The sequence below is a fragment of the Oncorhynchus nerka genome, linkage group LG3 (genome assembly GCF_034236695.1).
Source record: "Oncorhynchus nerka isolate Pitt River linkage group LG3, Oner_Uvic_2.0, whole genome shotgun sequence".
NCBI lineage: Eukaryota > Metazoa > Chordata > Actinopteri > Salmoniformes > Salmonidae > Oncorhynchus > Oncorhynchus nerka.
The window spans coordinates 48,265,234-48,279,094 of NC_088398.1; the positions used below are offsets into that span (position 1 = coordinate 48,265,234).

The following is a 13,861-nucleotide window of genomic DNA, read 5'->3' on the forward strand; positions in this document are numbered from 1 at the left end:
TGACATTGTGGTTACAATAAATAATGTAAACAAAATAATTCCTATTCATATTGAATAATCAGATGCGTGTTGCACTTTAAACATTTGTATAATAAAGCACATTTAATTGGTTGTTTTTAATACTTCTGACAGACAAAATTCTAACTCCACCTATAACTTTTGGACATTTAAACATTCCCAGAAGACATGGATTATTATAACCTACTTGCAGGCCTAAAACCTATGGGTCCAATAACGTTTCCATGATGGGCTATTAGCAGGACGACAGACTCTTCAACCTTTACAAAAGGATGGCTTGGCTAGGTGTGAAAAAAATCCCCCCAACTTGAAATGTATTAAGTATTCTAAAGTTTTACATTTCTAACTCCAAACCTCATTCAACCGCAAAATGTCGGATAAAGCATATACTGTACAGTATTACTTCATCGACATCTTTATGCTTTCGTTAATAAAAATTATGATTAAAAAAACTCTTTCAAAATGCAGACGTTAATTTCAACTATCAGCAGGACAATATACTCTTGCCGAGTTTAGGGACTTTACATATATATATATATATATATATATATATATATATATATATATATATATATATATATATTAACGGATGCATATCGATTTACTATGGGAATAAATATCACTGAATTACATAGCATGGGGACTGGTCTTGATAAATCAATCCGATTTTTATTTGGAAATGTTAGGATTATTTTGCTCTTCATTATCACAATATGAAAAACTTTAAAATATATTCATGAATTAAATCGCTTTAGCCGACATGTTGCGGCTCATCAGATGAAGGCGCACATGGGCCTATTTATATAATGAATATGAATTCGGAGGGCAGAAATGATTAAATATTAAAGCATTAGACCTCTCACTAAAGGTGTCAGTCATACAAAAGTTATAATTAAATCCGTACTGATTTTCTATCAAATTAGTAAGAATGTCTCACCCCATGTTCAAGAATGGCCTGTGTACCTTTATTCAGATTACAACTGCTCACTTTCGATTATTTGAACATGAAATAATACAATAAATATTGTAGTTAAACTCAAATATACCAATTGATTTAAAAAAAATTCTATAAAAAAAAAAAAAAAGGTAAAACTTTGTAAATGATATCATAAATAGGACTGATAGAGTTATGTGACACATGCAGCTAACACAGAAACTTCTGCTCTACCCAAAATTACAACCAACTAATTGCCTTTAAATTGTTTAACGTGGGTCAAACGTTTCGGGTAGGCTTCCCCAAGCTTCCCACAATAAGTTGGGTGTATTTTGGCCCATTCCTCCTGACTGAGCTGGTGTAACTGAGTCAGGTTTGTAGGCCTCCTTGCTCGCACACGCTTTTTCAGTTCTGCCCACAAATTGTCTATGGGATTGAGGTCAGGGCTTTGTAATGGCCACTCCAATACCTTGACTTTTTGCCACAACTTTGGAAGTATGCTTGGGGTCATTGTCCATTTGGAAGACCTATTTGCGACCAAGCTTTAACTTTCTGACTGATGTCTTCAGATGTTGCTTCAATATATCCACATCATTTACCATCCTCATGAAGCAATCTATTTTCTGAAGTGCACCAGTCCCTCCGTGCTTCACGGTTGGGATGGTGTCCTTCGGTTTGCAAGCCTCCCCCTTTTTCCTCCAAACATAACATAATAGTTACATTTTTGTTTCATCAGTCCAAAGGACATTTCGCCAAAAATTACAGTCTTTGTCCCCATGTGCAGTTGCAAACCGTAGTCTGGCTTTTTATGGCAGTTTTGGAGCAGTGGCTTCTTCCTTGCTGAGCGGCCTTTCAGGTTATATCGGTATAGGACTTGTTTTACTGTGGATATAGATACTTGTGTACCTGTTTCCTCAGGCATCTTCACAAGGTCTTTTGCTGTTGGTCTGGGATTGATTTGCACTTTTTGCACCAAAGTACGTTCAACTCTAGGAGACAGTATGCGTCTCCTTCCTGAGCAGTATCACGGCTGCGTGGTCCAAGGTGTTTATACTTGCGTACTATTGTTTGTACAGATGAACGTGGTACAGTCAGGCGTTTGGAAATTGCTCCCAAGGACGAACCAGACTTGTGGAGGTCTACAAATATCTGAAGTCTTGTCTGATTTCTTTTGATTTTCCCATGATGTCAAGCAAAGAGGCACTGAGTTTGAAGGTAGGCCTTGAATTACAGCCACAGGTACACCTCCAATTGATTCAAATTATGTCAATTAGCCTATCAGAAGTTTCTAAAGCCATCAGAAAGTTTCTAAAGCCTTCTACAGGAAGTCACTACTCAGTAAAAGGCACATGGCAGCCCACTTGGGAATTCTCTGGTCTGATGAAACCAAGATTAAACTATTTGGCCTGAATGCCAAGCTTCATGTCTGGAGGAAACCTGGCACCATCCCTACGGAGAAGCATGGTGATGGCAGCATCTTGCTGTGGGGAAGTTTTTCAGTGACAGGGACTGGGAGATTAGTCTGGATCGAGGCAAAGATAATCCGAGCAGATTACAGAGAGACCCTTGATGAAAACTTGTTCACCTTCCAATCGGACAATGACCCTAAGCACACAGCAGAGATAACACAGAAGTGGCTTTGGGACAAGTCTCTGAATGACCTTGAGTTGCCCAGCCAGAACCTGGACTTGAACCCGATCGAATCTCTATGGAAATACCTGAAAATAGCTGTGCTGCAGCGCTCCCCATTCAACCTCACAGAGCTTGAGAGGATCTGCAGAGAAGAATGGGAGAAACTCCCCAAATACAGGTGTGCCAAGATTGTAGCGTCATACCCAAGAAGACTCCGTGCTGTAATCGCTGCCAAAGGTGCTTTAACAAAGTACTGAGTAAAGGGTCTGAATACTTATGCAAATGTCACATTTCAGTTTTTTTGTTGGTGAATAAAGCAAAATATTCTAAAAATGTGTTTTTGCTTTGTCATTATTGGGTATTGTGTGTAGATTGATGGGAATAAGGCTGTAACGTAACAAAATATGGAAAAGGTCAAGGGGTCTGAATACTTTCCGAAGGCACTGCATGTTAAGTTGCTAAGAGTGCTGACTGACTTACTGACTGGAGACATGCAAGCAGAAAATACAACATTTGTGATTTAGTGACAATCATGTAAAGTTGTTAAACCTCTGTTATGGCAGAGAGAGAAGTCGCCCCCAAAAAAAGAGAGCAGAGTTAAACCTGCCAAGACATGCCATTATACAAGTTGAAGCCTTTTAAAAGCAGCTTAGTAAAATGCCAGCTATCAGAAGATTTGAGATTTACAGTACATGGCAAGTTTTGGGAAGCTAAAGTTTGTACAGGGATGTATTAAGTTAATCTCTGTTTACAAGCCAATGTAAATTAAGAGCCACTATGGCACTTGAGTGACGATGCCAAAGAGTGAGGCTATTTAGGTATTACAGTCCCCAGTTTCATCAAGTCCTTGCGTTTCTACTGTAAATAACAGAACATATATTCATACCTAACGAAGTATTGGTCATATTATCTGTCCTCTTACCTCCAAAGTAGAGGTTGTCTCCTGCGTCCATGTGGTCCGCCAGTTCGATTGTTGAGGACGGCTCGTTGTCCAGAGTCATGGTGACCTGGAGACTTCGGGAGCCGAGACTCACAGTGTGCCACAGTCCATCATTCACCCTGTGACCTGTGGAGACAGCAGGGTGTAGGTTCTGGGTGGTTTGGAGACTTTAAAATACACTATCAATCTCTGCACATCACTGTTATTTTTACCATAGCAACTACACTGTTATAAAAACAATTTACAAAAAAAATGTACAGTTTTATATTTATATATACAATCTGTTTGTCTGCAACAAACCTCTGCATTCACTCTGTTGCTCTCGCAGATGTTGACTTTATGGATCTCCCTCCACACTACACACACATTTCATATAGTTTCCCTTACATTACCAAATAAACAAAGGATCACCAACAATCCCCATCTGTTGTGTTTGTAGTTCCATTCTGAGAAGGAACCAATGGTAAACCTCAGTGGTATAATCTTTGGTTTTTGATTTAATTAAGCTCAGGCCTTTACAGTGAAGGGCATCCAAGCTCTGTGTGTGTCTGCTCTGTCTACAATCCCCTCTGTGCTTGCCATCTGCTTGCAGGGTTGCAGGCTAGGATAATTACAATGGAATGTAATTAAATGTGCTAGATTTCAGGCAGTAAATTGTTTGAAACAAACAAAAAAGCACACCTGGTTCAAACATTGACTCTGAGAAGCCTCCAACATGCAACAGATGGAGGACGACCTCGGATTGTTACTGATAACATCTTGATTATGTTGCAGTGAGTGAGATCAGTCTCAAATGAGCACACAGAGACAGAGACGGGTCAAACATAACTCTGTCTGTGTGCTATGTCTTGCTAATAAGCATGTAAAAATAACTAAATCCAACAATATGGAATCCCAACTCAATGCATATTTCATTTCCCCATTGTTAAAAAATGGACAAAACCAAATGCTTATCTTTTTGTGTGACAGACCTGGGTTCAAATACTATTTCAGGCATTTCAATTACTTTTCAATACATTTCAAAACAAGTATTCAGATAACCTTGATTTGAAAAGCAGACATTTTTCTCAATACATTGCAGTCAATGGAAAAAGTGTCACAGGTTGGATGTTTATGACATACATTGAATTCAATGGGAAAATATGAGTGTCACAGGGTTGATGTGTATGTCAAAACATTGCAGTCAATGTGGAACAATTAGTGACACAGGGTTGATTCCTAAGTGAATACATTCCACTCAATGGGGGAAGATTCACAACATGGAAGCATAGACTCTCTCTCTCTCTCTCATATCTCTTTCTCCCCTCTCTCTATCTCTCTCTTTCCACCTTCTCTCCTTCACCCTCTATCTCCCTCCTTCTTTCACTGCACTGAAGTCCACAAGTGAAGAGAAAAGGTGAGAGGAGGAGAGCGTGTAGATGCAATAAGGAATTAGAGTACATTGAGAAAGTGATCATGCTGTTGTATGTGGCTGCTATGAACTGTGTTTGCGTGTGATCAGCGGTGTATTCATTCCCGCCGATTCTAGGGCTGTCCCTTACTAAAGCAAATCTTGGTCACCCGGGAGTCGTCTGTTTTTGGTCAAAAGCTATTGGTAAAAAAATATTGTGTATTTTTCAATATATAGACACACCCTATGTTTGAATAGAATTAGCTATATGTATGTTACTTGAGCATGTCTGATGCTTTAAGCACTGCAATTTGAAAATTAAGACACATTACTAGAGGGAACCAGAGATCAATTCAGAGAGATCAATTCCACCAGAAGACAAAAACCTGTTCCTGACCCTCCTGCTTCTGCTGCATGCTGCTGCTGGCCTTATGCTCCGGAAGTTGCCGGTAATAAGCAACCTTTTACATTTGGAGTGGCAAGTTATCATACCATTTCTATTGATCTTCGTGCCAGTTATGATTTTCATGGAACAGATTCATTTCATGTGTCATGTGGTTATTCAAAATGATAGCTAAATGAAAACGATACAAATATAAAAGTAACTTCTATTGCCATTGCCATTATGTCAAAAATTGCCCTACATAAAGCCATCAAATAAAAACATTGCAGCCTGCAGGTAGAAAATATGCTGATAAAAATTAATATCCTATAAATCACATTGGATATGCATGGCCTGTCTGCAAGGAACTTGAAACATTGTATCAGCTATTAACTTGGTCCAGCCAAAAGCTCCTGCTAGCAAACTTTCAACATTGTATAAAATATTCTGGGCCCTCAAGAGTTTCAGGTGGCAGTGAGCTCCCGGACAGACAGACACAGCTGTAGGCTATTTGCCCAAGGGATAAGAGGTAATTAGGTAGGCCTTTTTTATGACGTTTCACCGGATCAGAGCATTACATTTTTTTCTCCATTCATGCTGAATAGTTATTGAAAGGGAGAGAGCTGGAAAGATTTTTCAAATTAGCTAGGTTGAGGAACTATTCTCATTGGATGTAAAAACAGACTTGTTTACTTGCTGTTTGAGGTGAAGAAAAATGGTGAGTTAAGACAATCAGAAATAGTATCAGATCCCCAAATGGGCACATTAATAAGCCTACATTTGCGCGCAGGCCAGGTAGCCTAGGCCTACTTCTATGCGTAAACAGGTGTGTGTTCTTACTCAAGACTGACAGGAATGCTCCAAACAAAAGACAATTAATACTTGTAAATGGAATGAAATAAACCCAAACTTTTTTCTCACAAGTGTAGCCTAGGTTGCGCGCTACGCAAATAATGTGTCCACTCCTACAAACACAATGGTAAGACTGTAATAATAATACATTGAATGCATTAACAGAAATTACCGTAACCAAACAAACATTGTAGATTATGATAATTAATGTTAAATGTACCACTGGTAATACTGGTGTGCCATCCCCGCGGCCTTCACAATGGATTAGTCCTCTCAGACAGGCCTGAATCCAACAGGTGCCATATGTATATGTTTTTATATATATATTTTTACTACTTCACTAAAATAATCTTGGTCGACCAACAGCCTATCGACCAAACAATCGAACAATCGACAAAATGGGGTCAGCCCTAGCAGATTCTGTTGAAACATTTTTCTTAAAACTTCTTAGGGATCAAATCCCGTTAACGGGATCGATTTGACAACATCCGGTGAAATGGCAGAGCGCCAAATTCAAATTAATTTACCATAAATATTCAACTTTCATGAAATCACACAAGCAATACACCAAATTAAAGCTACATTTGTTAATCCAGCCAACGTGTCAGATTTCAAAAAGGCTTTACGGCGAAAGCAAACCATGAGATTATCTGAGGATAGCACCCCACCAAACAAACACATGACATTCATATTTCAACCAGCCGGGTGCGACACAAAACTCAGAAATAACGATGTAATTCATGTCTTACCTTTGAAGAACTTCTTTTGTTGGCACTCCAAAATATCCCATAAACATCACAAATGGTCCTTTTGATCGATAAATTCCGTCGTTATATATCCAAAATGTCTATTAATTTGGCACGTTTGATCAAGAAAAACCCAGGTTCCAACTCGTGCAACATGACTACAAAATATCTAGTAAGTTACCTGTAAACTTGTTCCAAACATTTCAAACAACTTTCCTGATACAACTTTAGGTATTTTTTAACGTAAATAGTCAATAAAATTTAAGACGGGATAAACTGTGTTCAATACCGGATGAAAACAAAGTGGAGCCTGCTTTCAGGTCACGTGCCTCTAACAAACAGTACACTTCACTTTACCCTCATTCTGAACTGCCCTACTTGTTCATTTCTCAAAGGAAAAACATCAACCAATTTCTAAAGACTGTTGACATCTAGTGGAAACGATAGGAACTGCAAGCACGTGTCTTAGAAATCCAGATCCTCATAGAAATCCCATTGAAAAGAGAGTGACCTCAAATTTATTTTTTCCTGGACAGTTTGTCCTCAGGGTTTCACCTGCCAAATAAGCTCTGTTATACTCACAGACATAATTCAAACAGTTTTAGAAACTTCAGAGTATTTTCTATCCAAATCGACTAATAACATGCATATCCTAGCTTCTGGGCCTGAGTAGCAGGCAGGTTACTTTGGGCACGCTTTTCATCCGGACTTGAAAATACCGCCCCCTAGTCTTAAGAAGTTTTAAGTGGAAGCAAAAGGAACGAAACATGGATAAACATATCTGAATTTGTACAATAGAAACTATAATTTCAAACTGTTGGACGAATGATTACACCCTAGATCAGCTAGATGCAGGCAAGACTGTGCAAGGCGGTATTGAATGTGCCACTGTCTATCACCTTGATTACTCTCATTTGTCTCTCTAAATTAGGCTAGGTTGTAGCAACTTCATGGTGGATTTAGCGAAAATGTAAGTATCATGTAGTAGCCAATGTTACACTGAGCTGGGTGGAATATGAACGACAGTCATCCAATATGCTGTAATAGAAATAAGGCTGTAGCTGTCCTAACCAACTTGCAAAAACTACAGTTTGTTAACAAGACACTTGTGGGGTGGTTGAAAAACGAGTTTTAATGACTCCAACCTAAGTGTATGTAAACTTCCAACTTCAACTGTACATTTGATATATAATTTTACTGCAAGAAAAAATATTAATTCTGCAGGAGTTATGGGAGAGGATATAGACCTACAGTCAGTCTCCAGTTTTCAGTTTCCATTTAACCCATCTGAACAGTGCAGTTGGCTACAGTTCCATTGACGTGCCAGAGGCGTATTCTAAGTCCCTGTCTTGTGAATGTCAAATGTGTATAGCATGCTACACAATCATCACACATAACTGCAACCATATTCTTTTACCACTTCCCAAACTCTCCATTTCACAGCTTTTTTCTTGAATTAAACTGTCCTTTTTGCCTGAGTGGATGGACTAACTTTTTTTACCAGTTCTCAAAAGTATTTGGCGATTGGCGTGTAGGCTATTTGGCACGCATATGGTTAGGCCCTAAAGCTTAGGCTTACGCAATAATGCCAGATAGACAACAAAATAATTATAGAAAATCCTCAATGTAGCCTACAGATACACCCATCCTTTAACCATTAGCCATACAATATTTAATTACCCTAACCTCGCTCACCCTTCGGAAATACAGTGCCTTCGGGAAGTATTCAGAGCTCTTGACTTTTTCCACATTTTGTTAGGTTACAGCATTACTCTAAAACTGATTCAATCGTTTTTATTTCCCCATCAACCTACACACAATTTCCCATAATGATGAAGCAAAAACATGTTTAGACATTTTTGCGATTTCTTTTTTTTTTTAAATAAAAAATTTAATTTCATAACTATTCAGACCCTTTACTAAGTATTTTGTTGAAGCACCTTTGGCAGCGAGTACAGCCTTGAGGCTTATTGGGTATGACACTACAAGCTTGGCACACCTGTATTTGGGGCGTTTTTCCCATTCTTCTCTGCAGATCCTCTCAAGCTCTGTCATGTTGGTTCGGGAGCGTTGCTACACAAACGGGTTCAAGTCCAGGATCTGGCCACTCAAAGACATTCAGAGACTTGTCCCAAAGCCACTCCTGTGTTGTCTTTGCTGTGTGCTTAGGGTCATTGTTCTGTTGGAAGGTGAACCTCCGCCCCAGTCTGGGGTCCTGAGCGCTCTGGAGCAGGTTGTCATCAAGGATCTCTCTGTAATTTGCTCCATTCATCATTCCCTCGATCTTGACTAGTCTCCCAGTCCCTGTCGCTGATAAAACATCCCCACACCATGATGCTGCAACCACCATGCTTCACCGTAGGGATGGTGCCAGGTTTCCTCCAGACATGACGCTTGGCATTCAGGCCAATCTTGGTTACATCAGATGAGATTATCGTGTTTCTCATGGTCTGAGATTCCTTTAAGTGCCTTTTGGCAAACTCCAAGCGGGCTGTCATGTGCCTTTTACTGAGTTGTGGTTTTCATCTGTCTACTACCAGACAGGTCTGATTGGTGGAATGCTGCAGATATGGTTGTCCTTCTGGAAGGTTCTCCTATCTCTAGAGATCTGCCAGAGTGACCATCAGGTTCTTGGTCACCTCCCTGACCAAGGCCCTTCTCCCCCGATTGCTCAGTTTGGCCGGGCGGCCAGCTCTAGGAAAAGTCTTGGTGGTTCCAAACTTCTTCCATTTAAGAATGATGGAGGCCACCGTGTTCTTGGGGACCTTCAATGCCGCAGAGATGTTTTGGTACCCTTCCCAAGATCTGTGCCTCAACACAATCCTGTCTCTGAGCTCAACAGACAATTTCTTCAACCATATGGCTTGGTTTTTGCTCTGACATGCACTGTCAACTGTGGGACCTTTATATAGACAGGTGTGTGCCTTTCCAAATCATGTCCAATCAATTGAATTTACCACAGGTGGATTATAATCAATTTGTAGAAATATCTCACGGATGACCAATGGAAACAGGATGCACCTGAGCTCAATTTTGAGTCTCATAGCAAAGGGTCTGAATACTTATGTAAATAAGGTATTTCTGTTTTTAATTTTTAATCCATTTGCAAACATTTGTAAAAACCTGTTTTGCGCTTTGTCTTCATGGGGTATAGTGTGTAGATTGATGAGGGATTTATTTTATTTAATACATTTTAGAATAAGGCTGTAACGTAACAAAATTTGGAAAAAGTTAAGGGGCCTGAATACTTCCCGAAGACACTGTAACTGTGGGGACATCGGGTTATGAGTCAACCTACACATCACTACCCTGTAACACTCACATTTTACCATTGATGGCAATGTATTTGACCTTTTGCAAAAAACGTGACAGGATGAAATTTTTCTATGATATCATGAATACAAGAAGTTGAATATTGCAATGAATTTGGAAATACTCAAATACACAGACTTAAATACATTATGTTACATTAACTCAGGTATTTGAGAATTGTATTTTAAATAAGTATTTAAAAAAAAAATACATTCAAATACAATTTGGTCGACTATTTGGTACTTGTTTTGGGCTGTATATTTGAAAATAAGTAAATACACAGAAAAAATCATTAAAATATGTAATACTCAAAAACACATGTATTTGAACACAGGTCTTGTTTGTGAACTCATAAGAGATAAGCACAGGTCCAACTGAATTGATTCTCTCTTCTTATAAACTTTACTCATAATCTTTACTATCACTATCAGACTATCTCTGTGTAAAACCACAAACATACTCTGCAGTAATAAAATGGGTTTCTCATTGTCTGCCTTCTTCACTAGAATACAATAGCCTTTTATAATCTGAGTCCCCATAGGCAGAACCACTGATTCCAGCCCATAGTGTGGGTCAGCTATGCTAGAGGCTGTTGGCTTGGCCCTCACCGGTGGAGACCTCTTCTTTCTGCTGGGCTGACGTGTGATGGGTCAAGCGCAGCCGGCTGTTGCTTATCTGCAGCTCCAGTCTCTGGGGCTCCAGGGACAGCTGGGTGGAGAGCAGTAGCCCATCTGGGTTCCATGTTCTGAACTGGAAACGCACCGTGAAGCCTCCTGAAGCAGACGGCGTGGCCGGGAGCGACAGGAAGCTGCTGCTGGAGCTCAGGAATGTGGTGGACACCAGCTGGGGCTGCGAGCACGAGAAGGTCACGTTGCCCTGGTGACACACATGGAACACATAGTCTTACAGTCACCTTGCTCCGATCAAGATCAACTTTCAACATTTAGGGGTTAATTAAAAATCCTTACTGGCCCCCTTCTAGAAAGAGAGAAAGAAAATGGCGGGTATACGAGACCAACAAAAAAAGAGAGAGAGAAAGAACAATAGAGAGAACAGTGGAATGAGATAAAATCAACTCTGTAGGGAGCTGGGTTACATGCCACTGCCAACCCCACTATGACTCCTAGGGACAGGAAGAGCCAGTACAGAAGACATGAGTTTCTGTACACAGGAAAAGGTCAGAGCAGTGTGGGGATGAACACATCATCGATCCTGGTGACATGGAGTGGCAGTGACATGGAGCACGTTCACTAAACCCTCCACAGGGACTCTTCCATCAAATCAACCAAACTTGATTTCAGTATCCTCCTATTTCAATAGGCTGACACTAACTCACACCGAATTATTGATAACTTATTTATGCTAATGCTATTTCAGTGTTAGCGGATTTGTTGTTAGAGGTTAGGTGACACCCGTTGTGTATCACACCTCGTGTTTGGGGCTGTAAGACCACTGAGACAGAAAGTGTCTCAAGGTTAATATCCATTAAGATGTATCATTTAGGGGCTGCACAAGGCCCTGACACCTCCGAGAGGACTACCTTAAATAATGCAATTTACCTCGGGCTACAGAAGGTAATAATACCTCTATATTGAATGGATCACTGAATACAGCTCCTGCTCCAACTCATCACTGAGCCCTGATCTCTTTCCAAAATAAGAACAAGAGAAGAAAATAGAAGACTATTCTCTCAGCTCTAAGTGGTTCTTGCCATACACCCTGTATTCACATGGATACCTATCCGCAGTCTGTAATTTGTTATGCAACAACTGTTATGGTTCACTAGTTCTCTAAGGTTAGGTGTTGTTAACCTCCACTTCTAATACAATGGAGCATTATCACTTACATAAGTTAATATATTGGTAATTCAGCGCAAAATAAATGTGGCCTTGGCCTACAGTTTATGCATTACAAATGAGTAGCTGAAAAGCTTTTACCACACTGTAGATCTGAGGCTTGCGTCGCTTGGCTAGGTCAATGATGTTGATCCCGTTGTAGTAGAGGTTCTCGATGCAACCATGGAAGTTCTTCCTCAGGAAGGTGCCAGGCTTACCTGGTAGTGGGATGCCCCCGAAGCTGAGCTTTGATGAGGAAAGAAGGTGAAATATATGAAGAAATAGAAGAAAAGTCCTACGAAAGTATAGTGTCAGGTGTCAGGTTGAAACGAGATGTCAGGTTCTAACGAGATAGACCAAGTATTATTCTTAATCTCACCCTGGTATTGGAGTGATGTGTTTTTCCTGACTGGATGATAGTGGTGTAATCTACTCAGAGATACTGTAAGGAAATATTATGGATGTTTGGACAGACACACCTCATAGTCCACCTCCAGAGAGTCTCCTTCCCCCTTGGTCCTGAAGTGCTGTGTGTGGGTGTCCACGGTGAGGTTGACTTGCTTGTTGAAGCGCTCGATGAGGACAGAGTGCCAGTGCTGGTCATCCAGAAGACTGCCCAGAGTGACCGCAACACGACCACTGCTGAACCGCAACCGGGTGTCATCTGAAGACAAAAAAAAACAAATCGAAAATATAAGCATGGCCTTTTTAGGATTTAGGACTGGTCGGACACCACAGAGTGTGTTAACAGAGGCAGCTGTTGTCTGTGTGTGTTGTGCTTTTTCTCCAAGTTGTAAAAGCAAGCAGATCAGAAACAGATCATATAATACTCGTTATTTGAGTGATGTTGCTGGCAAGATAACTGCTGTTTGACTCAACAGAAAGAAATATATATTTATTCCCCCAGTGCTGAGTTAGTAGTGTAACTGACATGTAATGTTAGCCAATGCATTACATGTTTCATCCCCTCTCGATGGAAGTGCTGTCTGAAGTGAATGAACTAGCTAGCTAGCTATTAGCTACCAAAGCCAGTTCAGCTCTCGGGTCTAGCTACAGTATCTGTCAGGTAGCAGTATTTAACCATTCTTGTGTGTATGGGAATGGTTTGTAATCTTTGTTTCAATCTTGAGTTGATGGGTAGGCTACAGTCTGGGATCTGGGAATAATGGTAATTTCAATTATTGAACCATTGACTCTATTCTTGGATAATATAATGTATAAATGTACAGCAAGGTACTTCTTTGTCATGCCTCATCTGAGCAGGATCAGATGGCGACAGTGGTCTCAGCAGGATCAGGCAACCAGGGAAGAGCAGTCTGTGATGGCGTGGAGGTGAACTTTTGCAGATGCAATACTTTGTCAGACAGTCTGACAAACCTCTAAAGATGAGTTCCAAATTGTATTAAGGGCTGATATAGAGACCACATAAATTACTGTAGTTTAATACCATCCATAGAATGCACTATATACCAGTGAACATGAATATAATCGACACAGAAATGTAATTCCACTGCTGGAGGTGTAAAACTGAAGAAGAAACTGTTTAACCTAGCGTTTATAGCGACTAAGAAATGCATTGCCATTAATTAGAAGGTTGATTATCATTCCACAAAGTCACAATGGATGGCAGAAATGTCAAGTTATATATCACTCAATTTGATTTATTACATGATTAAAGGAATTCTGTGCAACTATCATAAGGTCTGGATGCCTTATATGGAATAATGTATGAGAAAAGGAACCTTTATTAAAAACATGCCCACGTCAGGGGAGATAATTATTTAACCTGTTGAACCTATGGGGGCGCTGTGTCATTATTG

General features: G+C 40.1%; 1 protein-coding gene across 1 annotated transcript in view; it reads right to left on the bottom strand.

Moving 5' to 3' along the window:
• The window catches only part of LOC115109819 (contactin-associated protein-like 5), a 110,710-nt gene that overhangs the window by 31,819 nt on the left and 65,030 nt on the right, over positions 1–13,861 (bottom strand). The window contains exons 6-9 of the mRNA XM_029635082.2: positions 12,521–12,705; positions 12,144–12,287; positions 10,815–11,082; positions 3,507–3,650 (exon numbers count right to left, since the gene is read on the bottom strand). Of these exons, the coding sequence (XP_029490942.1) occupies positions 3,507–3,650; positions 10,815–11,082; positions 12,144–12,287; positions 12,521–12,705 (741 nt within the window). The remainder of the gene's footprint in view (positions 1–3,506; positions 3,651–10,814; positions 11,083–12,143; positions 12,288–12,520; positions 12,706–13,861) is intronic.